Below are 17,367 nucleotides of genomic sequence, written 5' to 3' on the forward strand. Positions count from 1 at the left end.
CGATACGAGTTCACAGACTAGCGGCACGCTCAAGACGGACATCCGGTTAAAAAGTTATGGACGTTTGAAGTTTACCGGATACCGTATTATTTTAATGTTTTTGGGTCGTGAACAGTGAAATACCACGTGTCAACTTCTGATTGGTCCATATGGCATGAACAGTGTCACACCGGGGTTTTTATTTGTTAAAAATCTCGGGGAAGAGAGAGAAAGAGAGAGAGGAGAGAGAAAGAGAGAGAGAGAGGACCCGCCAGCAACGTTGCCCTCCTCATTTCCAGCAAAACCTCCAAATTTCACGGCGAACGGCCGCCGGACGCGCCTGGATCGGACCTCCGAAGTTCGGCGGCGAGTTTTTCCCCTCCACCGCCGGCCACCGCAAATCGACCCATTTCCGGCCATTTTCCGGCCACACGCGCCAGCTAGCCTTCATCCTCTCCTCAAGTCCGGCCGACCCACCAAAAATCACGGCGGTCGGACCACCGACGCGCCGGGATCGGAGCATTTTCCGGCGAGGGGTCGGAAATCTTCAATCGGTGATTTCTCCGCCGTCCGACCTCCGTTTTGCTCACCGCCGGTCCCGTTGGATTGCTCTCCTCACGATCTACAAATCCACAAACTTTCACGACCAACGGCCACCGCACGCGCCGCCACCGGCGATGGTTGCCGGTGACCGCGGCGGCTCGCCGAAAAGTACTGTTCCGACGAGTACCCGAATTTCCGGCCAGCTCCAGTCCGCAGTGTTCGACCTCCTGAACCCGAATCCGGCTTCCGTTTCCGCCAATTCGCGACGGTTTGGGAGAATTGCGGAGCCGAAACTCGAAAAGCTTTCCGACGAGATTCCGACCCCGTCGGGTCCGATAACCGGAAAGTAAGACCGAATCCGTGATCCTCATCACGCGAACTTCGATTCGGTATATAACTCGTAACCCTTTAGATGTCGCTTGGTGTTCGCTCCTCGGGTATCCATTTGGGAATTACCCGAATAAAATATTAATATTTTTGGTTTGTGCACTGTGGTTGTTTAGGTGCACGCGCGAGTAGTGGAGTTGATCCCGAGGAGGATCTTAGTTGATTTGCGTGCTCCAAGTGAGTGACCCACCTTCAAAAATTATTTTGGGCAATTAATTATATTTAATTTAGTATTTAAATTATGCTCATGTGGTGTGGTTTAATTATGGTTTTAATGAGGTTTAATTTAATTTATTTGTTATGCATGAGCAAGGTATGTTTCGGTATTAATTTTACGTGGTTTCAAATGTGATTTCTCGGGCATAATTGGGTTAAATATTTTATGAAAATATTTGGTTAAATTTTATAAATTATGCCCGCGGTATTTTTATGGTTGCATCTCGTATTTTGAGGAAAATTGTGGTTTGTTGATTATCGCTGTTTCATACCGGGTTGTTTAAATAAAAATATGTGGGATGGTGTTTTGTGAAAATATGGTATACTTCCCACGGTGGTTTTTGGAAAAACGGTACGGTTGGTTGTTATTGTTTATTTTTAGACGCACTCATACAGTATTGGTGTTCTGGTGTATGGTGTATGGACACGTGGTAGTGCGCGGTTATTATCTGGTTTAGCGCGTTGGACCGTGGGCAGGTAAGTTGTTATTGGCCACAGCCGCCCCCCTCCTTGGCCGGGTGATGGTTTTTTTTAGCAGTCGGTACTGTCGGGACGCCGAAGTGACCGCTGCAGGTTTCTCTCTTTAACCCCTCGCCAGTCGGTGCTCGGGACGCTGGGTATCGGAGGGCATCACCGGTATATGGTGTGGTGCGTCGGTGTAAATTGCAAATAGTGGTTTAAACCCCAAAGGTGTTCAAAATTATTTACTATAATTTATTATATTTTTTAATTATATATTTGGGGTATTTATTTATTTAATTGTTGTTGTTAAATTATTTAATCCCTTGGTTTTTGGGAGGTATGTACATTGGGTTTTGCGAAAAAGTTTTAAAAAGGGAACATTTCAAACGGAGCGATTGGTGAGAGTTTTGAGGGAAATTATTATTTTCCAACAGTAATTATTATTTATTTATTAATTACTGGTATTTGTTCTATTCCTTAATTGCTATTACTATTATTTTTATTATCACAAAAGGTGTTCAGTAGTTCGGGTTACTCACGGAGATGATTAGCATCTCACACTCTTAAATTCCGTTTCCTTAGGTGCAAGTGGTGGTAGACGTTCTTCCGGAGCGAACCAAGTTTTCCGCTGCTGTTGTGTTTCGAGAAGTATCTTTGTACTCTTTCATTTCAGTGTATTATTTCTTTTCAGCCTTGTTGTATTTCTATTGTTTAGCACTTCTTAAAGCTCTGTATACTATTGAGATACTTCTGTTTTATTTATGCACTGGACTGTTGTTGCTTTTGAGAAGTGCTGAAATTTGTGGAATCAGTTTGTAGTTTGTGGGAGGAATAAGGGGGATGTTTTTAGAAGTGTGTTTTCAGTGCAGGTAGTTTGTGGTAAGTAAATCCCTTAGGGGAGGCTCTATCGGATTTTCCGTTGGAGGGTCCGGTAGGGTTTCCCTGGGATCAGGGCTGTCTAGGGTTCCGGGGAAGGAATTCTGGACGGGTCCTGACAGCAAGATTCTTTAAACTCCGACATATTTGTTCTACCAAACTTCACATAAGAGTAGTATTCCTCTTTGGATAAAGTAGTACTAGGAGCACCACTCTATTAATAATGCACGGAGCAGTGGGTATGTAAAGAGGCGACTCAACTTGATTTTCACACTTGATGAAAGTTATAGCCTCCGAGACTACCTCATATGTCGTATCAAAATATGATCCATTGCCTTTATCTATCCCAATTAAATATGGACCTTTGTAAGTGAAGTTATAATTGGACAAAGAGTAAGGAGGTACTGAGGAGCAATTAGCCTTGTCAATATTGACATCAGCCAGTCGGATTGTGTAGTTATCGTAATTGATTGCGTGGACATAGTATTTTCCTGAATACAAGTATAAGACAGTAGAACGGTTGTTATTCTCGCAAGATAGTTCATACCTTTTCTTCCCACAGTTTGGTGGATCGGTTTGGAGTCGAAAAGAGTGGCTTATATTGGGTATAGTTTCACATGAAGATGCAGGGCAAACTTTTGCACAGCTAGTTTGAAAATGGAAAACTATCAAAACAAGAAAGATGAAGCAGCCTAGGCGTATGAATGATGAAGAGGGTCTTCCAATCTTCATTATGGGGGAGGAGGAAGAAGTAAATGATAGATTGTACCTTAGATCCCAGTAGTTTGGAGGATCCGTTAGGAGTCAAACAGGGTAGCTTATATTAGCTATATTTCCACATGAAGATGGAAGGCTATGATGATCATGATCATGAGGAAGACGATGCCACCTAGATTGAATGGTGAAGAAGAGGGTGTCTTCCAATCTCCATGATCTTATCATAGATATAATTGCTGCTTTATCATGTTCTTCTTCTTAATATCATCCACATACATAGACCAAGTCTGTAAGGGAAATGTTAATTGTTGATTTACGTTATAGACAAAGTTCTGTTGACATGTCATTACCAATATCAATCAATTTTTCAAGGTAGGGACCTAATGTCTTCGTTCTATCTCATTTATTCATAATTGAAAAGTCAAAATTATTATAATAAAAGAAATTAATGTCTCTAATCAAAATTTAAAACAGCAAAAAAATATATATTTATATATATGATGTCTTAAACCATATATATTTTTCTTACCACATTGAAGTTATGATATATATATATATATATACACATATATATATCAAAGAAACTTAGATTTGGCTGTTGCGTATGTGAACCCCCTATAGAATAAGACCGACATTAAGAAATAGTGAAAATATTGCAAAAGAAGGGTGATCCGTTACTAGAAGTTACCCTTCTTCTTTTTTTGTTTTTTTGTTTTTGAGCTTTTTTTTTTTTTTTTGGGTAATAAGTTGCCCATTTTCTTTGTTTGGGCACACTTTACACTGCATATTTCTTATTTCAGGAGTCAACAGAACTATTGAGAGAGATCATAAAAAACTACCAATCACTAAATTTCAATTTTTTTGAAGTTTTGTTTTTCTCTATTCTACAGTCCTTTGTCTTTATGTATTTTCTCCACACCCCCCCCCCCCCTCCATTTTTTTTTTCACTTTTCTATAACCAGACAATTTCATTTTGCAAATCTATGAATGGTCTTTGTTTTCTTATCCCCTTTCATTTACATTTTTTTAAAAAATTTAATTAGGCCAAGTGCATAGATAAATAAAAATAGATATATTTATTACTTCAAAAGAGTTTAACATATATATAACCAATAACATTACTCTACGATAAAGCTACTAATATTCACAACAAAGTAAGAAAAATACTTTTTAAACATACTAAACTACAAGGAAAATGCACAATCACAGTTTTCCACTCAACTTGAATGACCACGTCAGATTCAAAGCACCATCTATGTTTGTACCTCTGTTCCTCTAGCCTTCAAGTTCAATTTTGAACCATTCAAACTATAAAGATAGAGTACTATTAATGCACAACCCCAATAAGCTCTTAAGTTCTCAGCTATATTCTGCATAGCTGAGAACTAGTCCTTCTAACAATTCTACAATTAGAGCCAAACAAATCAAAAAGGAAGATGAGCCTGTGCTACTTCCATCATTTTACATCTAGTAGTCCTTCTAACAATTCTACAATTGGAGCCAAACAAATTGAGTAAAGGATATCAATACCGACATTTAAGGTTCTCAAAATATCTAGGATATTTCACATACTTGGGAAGAAAGAAAAGCCTTCAAAGTGGCTAAGAAAAAATCTACAGTGCGGACATTCTAGAGAATTGGCAACAGCGACTTAAGCATGTACAAGTAGAAGTGCTTACCTCTTGGTTGGATGAGCTACTCGAGTAAGTAGGCTCCTAGGGAGCTCACAGGCTCTTGTTTAGTGTGAGAGGGAGCAAGTACAATTGTAGGCAGAGTGCTGAAGTGCGTGAGTGATAACTATCAATGCCGACTTAGCTCCCTAGAAGAATCTAGAGTTATCTTGTTTTCTCTTTTAAAAATGGAGAACAACTAGTGCCTTGGAAGTGATGAGAAAAATATCTATAATTAAATATTTCTAGAAGTATCGACAGCCGACTTTCTCTTCTATAAATAGGTGGTGATGTATGAGTTAAGTGTTATGTCCAATAGCAATAGAAAAAAGAGAGAGTGCTGTACGTGTGAGTGTGAGTGTGTGTCCTTTGAGTGAGAAGAGTGTGAAAAGTGTTTTGTGTCCTAGTGTAAGTCAAAAATCAAGTAAGTGTGAGTGTGTTAGTGTGTGTTGCTCATTTGTGTGAGTGAGTGTGTTGCTCTCTTTATACGTGAGAGTGTACCAATTGTTTTATATTAATAAAAATCAATTTTCTTGGTTTCTCCTTTAGTCCTCTGTCTCCAACATTTTTGGTATCAGAGCCTGGTTGGTCCAAGTTCGACTTTGTGGGAGCTTCTTGTTCGTGGTCACGCAGTCAAAACTAAGTTTACGTAGTGCTGCGGGAATTTTCAGCAACCATAATGGGAGACCTTCAAGTTGGTGGAGGTATTAAGAAGCTCAAAAGTCAGAATTACGGCACGTGGTCAACGTGCATGAAGTCATATTTGAAGGGCCAAGATCTCTGGGAGATCATAGCTGGCAGTGAAGTCGAGCAACCACAGGATGCTGAGACTTTGAAGAAGTGGAATATTAAAGCTGGTAAGGCAATGTTTGCCCTTAAATCTACAGTTGAAGAAGAGATGTTGGAGTACATACGGGATATTGAAGTTCCAAAAAAGGCCTGGGACACGTTTGCAAGACTCTTCTCAAGGAAGAACAACACAAGGTTGCAGCTTCTCGAGAGTGAATTGCTGTCAACAACACAGCACGACATGACAATCCAGAAATATTTCAACAAGGTAAAAACTCTTAGTCGCGAAATTACTGAGTTAGATCCTAGTTCTCCTATTACAGAATCTAGAATGAGGAGAATAATTTTACATGGGTTGAGACCCGAATTTAAAGGATTTATTTCAGCCATTCAAGGTTGGCCAGTCCAACCTTCATTGATTGAATTAGAAAATTTACTTATTGATCAAGAAAATATGATCAAACAAATGGCTGGGGTCTCACTAAAGAGGGATGAAGAAGAGCTCTTTAGCAGCAAAAGAAAAGGCCGACCCAAACAACAAAAATTTAATAAGGTAAATCAACATGGAGAAGATTTTAGAGGAGAACAAAGGAATAATAGAAATAGACAACAATTTTTAGAAAATAAAAGAAATAATGGATGATTTTTTGAAAATAAAAGAGATGATGGAAGATGCTTCAACTGTGGAAGAAAAGGACATTATATTAAAAACTGTAGACTAAGGAAGAAATTTACAGAAAGTAATATAGTTATCCCAGAGCCTCAAAATAATATAAGTGAAGATGAATGGGATGTTGAAGCATCTTTGGCTACTGCTGAGCTCATGGATGGCTCAAGTTCAATGCAAGAAAGGGAAACGGCACTCGCAGTGGTTATCCCTAGACGCATTGATTATAAAAATGATTGGAATATAGACTCTGGAAGTTCAAATCATATGACGGGAGATAAAGAGAAGCTGCAAAGCATGACAGAGTATAAAGGAGGGCATATGGTGGTGACGGCAAATGACTCAAGATTGTCGATAGCTCACATTGGTAAGGCAGTAATCATGCCTCGTTTTAGTTGCCATCAAGTTCAACTGCAAGATGTCTTTCATGTGCCAGGAATGAAGAAGAATTTGCTGTCAGTAGCTCAACTAACATCTTCAGGAAATTATGTATTGTTTGGACCTGAGGATGTTAAGGTGTATCGAGACCTTAAAATCTCTGGTACACCAACAATGAAAGGGCTGCGATTGGAATCTATCTATGTGATGTCAGCAGAGTCTGCCTATGTAAACAAGACAAGAAGGAACGAGACATCAGACCTTTGGCACGCATGGTTAGGACATGTCAGCTACAAAAAGTTGAAGGTGATGATGCAAAAGTGAATGCTCAAGGGTCTTCCCCAACTCGATGTTGGTGTCGACACAATCTGTGCATGGTGTCAATACGGCAAAGCACATCAACTACCATTTGAAGATTCAAAGTTCCAAGCAAAAGAGCTTCTGCAACTCATTCACTCTGATGTCTTCGGGTGTATCAAGCAGTCATCAGTTGGAGGCATGCATTATATGGTGACATTCATTGACGATTTTTCAAGGTACGTTTGGGTTTTCTTTATGAAAGAAAAATCTGAGACCTTTTCAAAATTTAAGAAATTTAAGGAAAAGGTAGAAAGAGAATTAGGCAAAAGGATACAATGCCTACGCACAGATAATGGGGGAGAATATACCTCAAGAGAATTTATACAATATTTAAGAGAATACAAAATAAGACATCAATTAATGTGTCCAAATACTCCGCAACAAAATGGTATTGCGGAAAGAAAGAACCGACATCTTGCAGAAACATGTCGGAGCATGCTACATGCAAAAAATGTTCCAGGAAGATTTTGGGCTGAGTGCATGAATACAGCAGCTCATGTGATTAATAGGCTCCCTCAAGCAAAGTTAGGATTCCTCTCACCCTTTGAAAAACTGTGGAGCATAAAACCCACAGCAAGCCACTTTCGAATCTTTGGCTATGTTTGCTATGTGTTTGTTCCTTCTCACTTATGCATGAAGTTTGATAAGAAGGCAATAAGATGCATTTTTGTCGGATATGATAGCCAAAGAAAAGGGTGGAGATGTTGTGACCCTAATACTGGACGATGTTATACTTCACGAAATGTGGTGTTCAATGAAGCATCTTCTTGGTGGGCACCTCAAAATACAGAGTTGCCAAATTCAAAGGAGATTGAGGTCAAGCTGCAACAAAATATGGGGGAGCAAGAATATGAAGCATGCCAGCCAACAAATGAAGGAGAAGACGAGCCGACTGTAGCAGGCGAGCCTACGATATCATCTCAAAGTCCCTAGCGGTCTGGTGTACATCAAGGAATACCAGAGAACATCGGGTCGAATCTTCAACAAAATGACGAAGAGACAACTCCACAACCAAGAAGATCGAGCAGACAACGAAGACCAAATCCCAAGTATGCTAATGTAGTAATAACAGAAATGGAGGATATAAAAGAACCTACATCATATGAAGAAGCATCTAAATATCATGAATGGAGAAAGGCTATGGAAGAAGAAATTTTTGCATTAAATCAAAATCAAACTTGGGATTTGGTGCCTAAACCTAAAACTGTAAAACCCATATCCTGTAAATGGGTTTATAAGATAAAAACTCATCATGATGGATCAATTGAAAGATATAAAGCTCGTTTAGTCGCACGAGGATTCTCACAGCAATATGGACTAGACTATGATGAGATGTTTAGTCCAGTAGCAAAGATCACTACTGTACGTGTTCTACTAGCACTTGCAGCAAGTAAAGACTGGAAGCTGTGGCAAATGGACGTGAAGAATGCCTCCTTGAATGGAGATCTAGACAGAGAAATTTATATGATACAGCCAAAGGGTTTTGAAAGCAAAACTAATCCAGAGTACGTGTGCAAGCTAAGGAAGGCACTTTATGGTCTAAAATAAGCTCCGCGGCATGGTACGGTAAGATTGTAGAGTTCCTTCTTCAAAGTGGATATATAGTATCTTCTGCAGATTCTAGTTTATTTGTGAAGACTGAAGGAACAAAACTAGCAATAGTGCTAGTATATGTGGATGATTTAATTATCATAGGAGATCATGAAGATGAAATCTCTCAAACAAAGAGAAATTTATCAGTTCGCTTCCAGATGAAGGAACTTGGGGAGCTCAAGCACTTCCTTGGACTCGAAGTTGACCGAACAGAGAAAGGTTTATTTCTTGGTCAACAAAAGTATGCAAAGAATCTATTACAAAAATTTGGAATGTTGGACTGCAAGCCAATATCAACTCCAATGGAGGTGAATGCTAAGCTATCTGCATATGAAGGAAAAGACTTGGAGGATGCTACTATGTACCAACAATTGGTAGGAAGTCTTATCTATTTAACACTGACACGGCTAGATATTTCATTTGCAGTTGGAGTTGTAAGTCGGTATATGCAAAGTCCAAAGAAACCTCACTTGGAAGCAGTCCAATGAATATTAAGGTACATTAAAGGCACTATAAACTTGGGGCTTCTGTATAAAAGAGGAGAAGAATGCAAGCTGGTTGGTTATTGTGATGCCGACTATGCTGGAGATCATTATACACGACGATCGACTACTAGATATATATTCAGCCTTGGTTCAGGAACAGTATCTTGGTGCAGTAAAAGACAACCAACTGTGTCTCTGTCAACTACAGAAGCAGAATATAGAGCAGCTGCTATGGCAGGCCAAGAAGGTATGTGGTTAAGACAACTACTTGAAGATTTACATCAACAAGTTGACTATGTAGTTTCTCTCCATTGTGATAACCAATCAGAAATACAATTGGCAGAGAATCTGGTATTTCATGCAAGGACAAAACATGTGGAGATACATTATCATTTTATCAGAGAAAAAGTACTACTAGAAGAAATTAAAATGCAACACGTTAAAACGGAAGATCAAGCGGCAGACTTATTCACTAAAGCACTCAATATTACCAAGCTTACAAAGTTAAGAGAAATGCTCAACATGGTGAATAGAGAATCAATCAAGAGAGTCAACATTGAGGGGGAGTATTGATAAATATCAATGTCGACTTAGCTCCCTAGAAGAATCTAGAGTTATCTTGTTTTCTCTTTTAAAAATGGAGAACAACTAGTGCCTTGGAAGTGATGAGAAAAATATCTATAATTAAATATTTCTAGAAGTATCGACAGCCGACTTTCTCTTCTATAAATAGGTGGTGATGTATGAGTTAAGTGTTATGTCCAATAGCAATAGAAAAAAAAGAGAGTGCTGTACGTGTGAGTGTGAGTGTGTGTCCTTTGAGTGAGAAGAGTATGAAAAGGTGTTTTGTGTCCTAGTGTAAGTCAAAAATCAAGTGAGTGTGAGTGTGTTAGTGTGTGTTGCTCTCTTTATACGTGAGAGTGTACCAATTGTTTTATATTAATAAAAATCAATTTTCTTGGTTTCTCCTTTAGTCCTCTGTCTCCAACAGTGAGTGGTGTCTCAAAAGCAAGAGTTTTGTACATGTGTTTGTATAAAGTGTAATATAGTGAGTTTACCATAACATTAAGCAAGTTAATGTGAATTGTGGATAACAATAAACCAAATATTGGACCAATCCAATCCAAATCATCCCCCAACATATATTACTCTGTTTCCTAAAGGAAAAAGATTAATTTGAAACTAAGTATATGGTTCTAAAAATAGTAAAGAAAAAGGATAAAAGCAAACTTGTCCTGGAAAATGTGAAAACAATAAAGCAACTATTCTTATACTATATCTCTTAACTTGATTCTATAATCTGACTAATTAATCTTTTTGGAGTCGTCATTTGAAGCTGTTGTTGAGGTTCTTGAATTTGATTTCTCACTTTCATCATTTAGAGGCTTTTCTTGTGGACATAGAAAAAGCTTGGGAGGCATTTGTAGGCTTTCAACTGTTCCTTCAAGCATCTCTTTGACTCTGTTCATTGTAGGTCGATCACTTGGATTCATTTGTATACATATAATGCTACTATAATCATCTTCTTTCTTATTTTTGATTCATCCTCCGTTGCATCTCCCATTTCTGTCCTTTCCTTCCTTGAATTGATTATAAACCCATGAAGGAAAGTAAATTTGACTTGTATGCTCTGCAGCCACATTAAAATTCTTTCTTCCGCTGGTCATTTCCATTATAACATTCCAAAACTATAACATCCACTTTGTTAGAAACTCCTTCAATGTTTTTGTGAAACAACTACAGAGCTATGTATCCCATGGTTCCTCTTACTGCTGTTAGAGAGACCATTTTATTATCCAGAAAACTTTGAAATAAAATTCTCATCCAAAGAATGTTATGCGGTTTAATATCAAAACGCAAGACTTGCATATCTTTGATTGAGATACTCAATACCACAAGCCACTTCACGAGAAATTTCACACATTGTCTTGCAATCTAAGGAGTCAATTCCTTCTGAAGAAAAAGGATATTTATCGAGAGATCCATTAGACATAAAATTATACAAAAGAGCATGCTTTGATCCCTTAACACAATAACAAACTAGTTGCACCACATTGACATGGTGAATCCTTTTGATGGTAGAAATAGAAACTTCATTGATGAAATCTTGCCCATTGGCTTTAGATTTTTCTAACATCTTGATTGCTTCTAGACTTCTACTACGAAGCTTTCCTTTATAGACAGAACCATAACCTCCTTCCCCTAATCTGTTTTGAAAACCCCTAGACATCTTTCTTATATCAGAATATGAGTACCTTATGGGATGAGGTCATTGTTAGTTTGTAAGAATTCTTCAATAATATTATACATTGATAAATGCCGCCTTCGCCATTTGTAGATGAAAAATGCAATTACAATTGGAATGCCAAGTATGAATTTCCATCCTAGAAGCAAAGCTGCAGGTAAACTTACCAAATGAGTGGAAAATTGCTCTCAAACTTCAATTTATAGAGTTCACAAAAATATGTCAAACTTATCTTACAGATAGAGAAATCGTTAATTAACATGTCACATAAATTTTAAACGTGTGACCTACTTTATTTAATTAGTATGTATACGCTTTTCAATTCCACTAAATTCCTGTTAAAGTATATAAATCATCAATCTACTTGCATTTGCAGCATTAACCTTGTATTCAAATCCGCATGTATAAACACAAGTACTGTACGTATTTACATATGCAGAATTGAATTCTCAAATTGCTTATGATAGACAAAAAGCTGGGAAATGTAAATTAAGGATTTACCAATGTATAAGAAAGAGTACTTCGACGTTAAGAAGAACTGCAAGAACAAAGAAGACCCTATGGTAAAAAAAAGGTAAATAAATTAATTGCCTAAAAAAATCATGATCACAATCATTTTATTTTTTTTTTGTGCGTGCTATCTGATAGAATATCAAAGAATTCTAACAAATAAACTGTCAAGAATCAATTTTCATATTTGCATCCCCCCCCCCCCCCCCCCCCAAAAAAAAAAAAACAAAAAAGAAGAAAAGTTTCTCATATTTAGTAAACAGCATTAAGCAGTACTATCTGAAAACTGATTGTAGGATGGTAATATCGTTTATTAGGATAATGAGAAAAGATCCTCACAATTTTCAACATAAAGAATGATAATGATACCTATACATTAGAAACAGATAAATATTGTTAGATAATCATATTCCACAAAAATAATAATAATAATAATTCTTTTTGTACTTATATATCCTTACCACACTGGACCTTGTTGTTGGATTCATGGATGTAGCAATGCTCACCCAACTGACTGTTGACAGAAAAACTTGGCAACCAAGAAAGCTCAAAGCCATATACAAATTGATTGTGTAGGTCTTTGTAGGAAATGTTGTTGCTGTTTTCCCAAATTCTTTGCTTCCAAGATGTGATCATGGCCATGTGCTCTATATGGCAAGAATCATGTAACTCAGATGGATATGTTTTACCAACCTTCACATAAGCATATTCATTTTTTGATAAAGTAGTAGTAGCTCTACTACTATTAGTGCATGGAGGAGTAGTAATGGCTTTATAAAGAGGAGACTCCACCGGAATTTCACACTTCAAGAAAGTCACAGCCTTGGAATCTAATTTCCTATATTAATAATTTCCATTTTGACTATCCATCCAAAAAAGATATGGATCGCTGCCACTGAAGTTACAATCGAACAAAGAGTAACGAGGGATGGAAGAGCAATTACCATTATCATTGCCAACAATATTGAAATCCACCACTCATATCGTGTAGTTATTGTAATTGATTGCCTCAACGTAGTATTTTCCTGAATAAGTCTAAGATAGTGGAATGATTGTTGTTTTCATAAGAAAGATTGTACCTGAGATTCCCGCAGTTTGGTGGATCTGTTTGGAGACGAAAAGGGTAGCTTATATTGGCGATTTTTCCACATGAAGATGGAGGGCAATGATGATCATCATCATGATTATTCTTTGCATTGCTAGTTTGATGAAAACACCACCAAAATGAGGAGGAAGATGCTTACCTATGAATGAAGAAGAGGGTCTTCCAATCACCATGACCTTATCACAAATGCAAGTACTGCTCTATCATCGTTCTTCTTCTTCTTCTTCTTCTTCATGTCCCACATACATATACCAAGCCTATCAGGGAAATGTTGATTATTGATGTGCGTTGTAGACAAAGTTCTGTTGACATGTCATTATCAATATGAATCACTTTTCCAAGGTAGGGGCTTAATGTCTTCGTTCTAGCTCATTCATCTTCATAATTGGAAAGTCAAAATTACTATTAAAAAAAAAAAAAAAAGGAATGTCCCTAATCAAAATTAGAAACACCAAAATTTATTTAATGCCTGAAAGCATTTATATTTTTCTTACCACGTTGAAACTATGATGCATATATATATATATATATATATGTATGAAAGAAACTTAGATTTGGCTGTTGCTTATGTGAACCCCCTATGGAATAAAACATACATGAAGAAATAGTGAAAATATTGCAAAAGTTAGGTGATCTGTCACAAAAAAGTTACCCATTTTCCCTTTTTTCTCTTTTTTTTTTTTTTTTTTTTTGGGTAATGAGTTACCCATTTTCTTTGTTTGCGCACACTTTGCATATTTCTTATTACAGAAGTCAACAAAACCAATGTAAAATTGCTGTATTATTGTTAACAGAGTTTGTGGATATGGTAAATAACAGTAAATGGAATAGATTTCTTTTGCTAGGTGATCCGTGGCATTCTCACAAAAAAAAAATTAATTAATTAATTAAATTAAATTAAATTAAATAAATAAATAAAGGGAGGTGATACCTGGCATAGATTCCACGATAAAGTATATCATGAGTACATTGTCCGATGTGACAGAAATGATTGAAATGTGGGGGAAACAAAAGGCATGACAAATTTCAGAAGAATTCTTTGTTCTCACGTAATAGACTTCTTCTCTTTTTTTTTTTTCTTTTTTCCTTCTTTTTTTTTTTTTTTCATTTTCTATGCCCAGACAATTTCATTTTGCAAATCAATGAATAATCTCTGCATTCTGATCCCCCTTTCTTTTTATTTTTCTTTTGTTTATTTTTCGTCTAAGCGCAAAGATAAATAACAGCATGCATTATTACTTCAAAAGAGTGTAATTTAACCCCCAAAAAAAAAAAAATTAGTCTACAATAAAGTTACAACTATTTGCAACAAAGCCCGAAAAATATTCTTTAAACATACTAGAAAACATGGAAAATGGACAATTACAGTTTTGTGCTCAACTTGAATCACCATGTAAGATTTTCAAAGCCCCATAAACGCTTGTACCTTTTCTTCCTCTGGGCTTCTAGTCAATTTTGAACCATTCAAATAAGGATAAAGTACTTTTAATGCACAACCCCAATTAGCTCTCAACGTCTCTGCCATCTTCTGCATATGATGATGATGAGCCAGGGGCAAAAATACTAACAAATCAAATACGAAGATGAGTTTGTGCTACTACAATTAGAGGCAAAGAGGCAAATAACTAGATGCAAGTTCAAGAGAAAATTTAGCAGTGAGAACTATGAGCAAACCCGAGTCCGTTGTCTCTCCCTCTCTTCCGAAACTCTCACTGAAGAATCCATGCCTCTTTCTGCTAAACACCGCTTGTATGGCACAAACCCCTTCCTAGAACTACAGGGGCTAACTCTTTCCTAAAAACGGGGTTCTGGACATGAAGAATCAACAGTCTCTATATTCTTCTCTCCTACATTTTCCACTCCAAATGATCCCTCATTCGAATCAGAGCAAGATCTTTCCTTGTCTTTCATCCACACAAGAACTGACTGTCTCAACTGCAGTTTGTTTATATCCAGGGAGATAATAAAATGGTAGTTGGTACAAAGTCCACCACAGCAGAGGAGGATCACCTTCTACAGAGTTGGGGCTCTCTTTCTGGTTCTCCATTTGAATAATCGGAGCACCACATGGCAATGGATTCCAATTTCCAACAACTCCACTAAGAGACAGATATGTGTCTAATTTATCTGAGGGTAATGTTTGAACAGCCTTCTCATCCTCAATGTCAGAATCGGCTTGTTAAGTCTTAGATATTGATACCTTACAATCCTCCGCACCAGGAGGAGATTCTTTCTGAGGGTCCAACAGTGAAACAGTCCTTCCAAAAAGCTCGATACTTGTGGAAGCTGACATCTCAGCAACTTCTTCTTTGGCACAAGGTATCCTTGGAACCTGGTTCGAATTTCTGTATATCCAGATAAACAAAGGAACAGTCAAACAAAGGAACCAATCAGAATCTTAGCTACAAAGACATTTCTTTTCATTTTATATATAAAGAGGCTTGAGTGGATATTATCAGTATACCGTGCACAATACATTCTCCAAGATAGGCAAAGATCCTTTCCCTTCTTCCGCAGAAGAATTTGATGTGGTGTAATCATTCTCCTTTTCAAGAGGAGACAAACTGTGAGAATGCATATCAGTAGTACATAAAGTTGATGAAGGAGAGCTTTTGCTATGCTGATATGAAGCTGGAGCGTCCACAGCTTCTGAACCAAGAGTAGATAAAACTGAAATGGGAGATTTTGTGCCTTCCTCAGGAGATGAAGACCTTTCAGTTTGATTTGATACTGATGTTCCTTTAAAAAAATCAACTGATTTCCGAGGATAAGGAGAGCATAGGCTTTGAACGGCCTGATATCTTTGATACTACCAGGAGACATCTTTTTTATTTTTTTCAGCTAAAAAAAAAAAAAATGTCAATGAAAACCTATCCATACCTATAGAAATCTTTCAAAATGAAAGTATAGAAAAGTTTGACAATCTTTCTTAATTCTGCAACTAATTTCATTAACTTTGCAAAAGTAATCACTTAAACAAATTTCATAAAAATATTTAAAAGTCTACATTAAATATACTCCAGTCATTGCGACAAGGTTGGTCAACGAAGACTTATAAAGCCCTTATCACAGGGTCACTGCAAAAGGATATCGAATTTGAAGAGTATTGGTATGGGCGAGAGGGGAGCTATGAGTCACCTGGGCTATCAATTTGTTGGTTGGTTGATTCTCTAAACCATATAAAGAGAAATAAATTAACAAAGGAAATTACATATCATAGTGCTCCTCTGCCAAATTTTCACACATATTATTTAAAACTCATCATCATTGTTATTAAAGCATAGCCATCCCATGATTAGTTAGCCTTTGCATTATCCTTTTTTTCACACATAATATTTAAAACTCATCCCCCTCTCTATCAACTCTCTGGTCTAACATTGTTGTTAGACTAAGGTAGCCTTATCATTAGTTTCAAAAACTTTTAAGCTATTAGAAAGTGGACCTAACTCTGCATATTAAGCCAATTAAATAGACACAAAGCAAGACACTAAAGTATCAGCAAAAAATAAATAAATAAGTAAAAGACATTTAGAACAGGAAATGACCAAGACAAACTGCGAGGCTTCTCCAGCAATTTGTTCGAGTCAATTAACTGCAACTGAATACCAATGATGCAAGATGGAAAGAACCTCTGAAAACTTATCAGAGAAGAGGAAAAACAGATTCTAAGGCCCAAACATTAATTTGGCATGATCTAGGACAAGATGGGCTTATTTGGGATTTTCAAGGATTTTAGTAGATTAATTTAGTTTCCTATTTTTAATTAGAGTATTTTATTATTTAATTAGGTTTCCTATTGTTTTCAGTTTCTTAATGTTATTAGTTTCCTTATTTAACTAGGTTTCATATTATTTTAGTTTCCTAATGTTATTAGATGATTTTAATATAAATAGGGTTCTTTGTAATTCTTGGAGGAGTTAATCAATATTACAAGAATTTTATGAGATTATTTTCTCTAGTTTTGTGTAATGCAAAACAAACTTAGGTGTGATGCCTAGGGTTTTGGGAGTGATTCCTAAAATCAATCTAGTGTGATAGCAGAATCCTTTCTATTTCTTTTCTATTTTCTTTATTTCCCTATCTATCCTACATCAGTTTGGTATCAGAGCCTGGTTCCAACCCTAGCTGTGTAAGCAGTTCCGTCAACAGTAATCAGTAACCCGTAGCGTGAACAGTAACCCTTCGGCATGAACAGTAATCCGACATGAACAGTGTTCAGTGATCAGATTGTTTCTTTGAATTAAGGAATCATGACTACAAGATCTGGAAAGAGTTTTAGAGGTAGAATAATTGACAATCAATTTGAAGAATTATTTATTCGTATGGTCGAACAAGTGGAGTCTCTTAATGTTCAGGTTAGTAATACTGAAGCCCAAATATCTCAA

The 17,367-nt window shown here is 36.9% G+C and overlaps 3 protein-coding genes across 3 annotated transcripts; all 3 read right to left on the minus strand.

The window, feature by feature from the left end:
- Nucleotides 1–2,587: 2,587 nt before the first annotated feature.
- On the minus strand, nt 2,588–3,444 carry LOC125422420 (uncharacterized). The gene has a single exon (XM_048474050.2). It carries the CDS (start codon nt 3,193–3,195, stop codon nt 2,626–2,628), a length of 570 nt encoding a protein of 189 aa, XP_048330007.1. The 5' UTR covers nt 3,196–3,444; the 3' UTR covers nt 2,588–2,625.
- A 7,527-nt stretch (nt 3,445–10,971) lies between these two features.
- On the minus strand, nt 10,972–11,352 carry LOC125422743 (rust resistance kinase Lr10). The gene has a single exon (XM_048474873.2). The coding sequence runs from the start codon at nt 11,350–11,352 to the stop codon at nt 10,972–10,974; it is 381 nt and encodes a 126-aa protein (XP_048330830.1).
- A 3,533-nt stretch (nt 11,353–14,885) lies between these two features.
- LOC132800803 (protein REVEILLE 7-like) lies at nt 14,886–16,009 on the minus strand. The gene is made up of 3 exons (XM_060815104.1): nt 16,001–16,009; nt 15,447–15,791; nt 14,886–15,327 (listed from the first exon to the last, which is right to left on the minus strand). The coding sequence occupies exons 1-3, from the start codon at nt 16,007–16,009 to the stop codon at nt 15,277–15,279; spliced, it is 405 nt and encodes a 134-aa protein (XP_060671087.1). The 3' UTR covers nt 14,886–15,276.
- Nucleotides 16,010–17,367: the final 1,358 nt, after the last annotated feature.

This window comes from Ziziphus jujuba, chromosome 2 (genome assembly GCF_031755915.1).
Source record: "Ziziphus jujuba cultivar Dongzao chromosome 2, ASM3175591v1".
Taxonomy (NCBI): Eukaryota; Viridiplantae; Streptophyta; class Magnoliopsida; order Rosales; family Rhamnaceae; genus Ziziphus; species Ziziphus jujuba.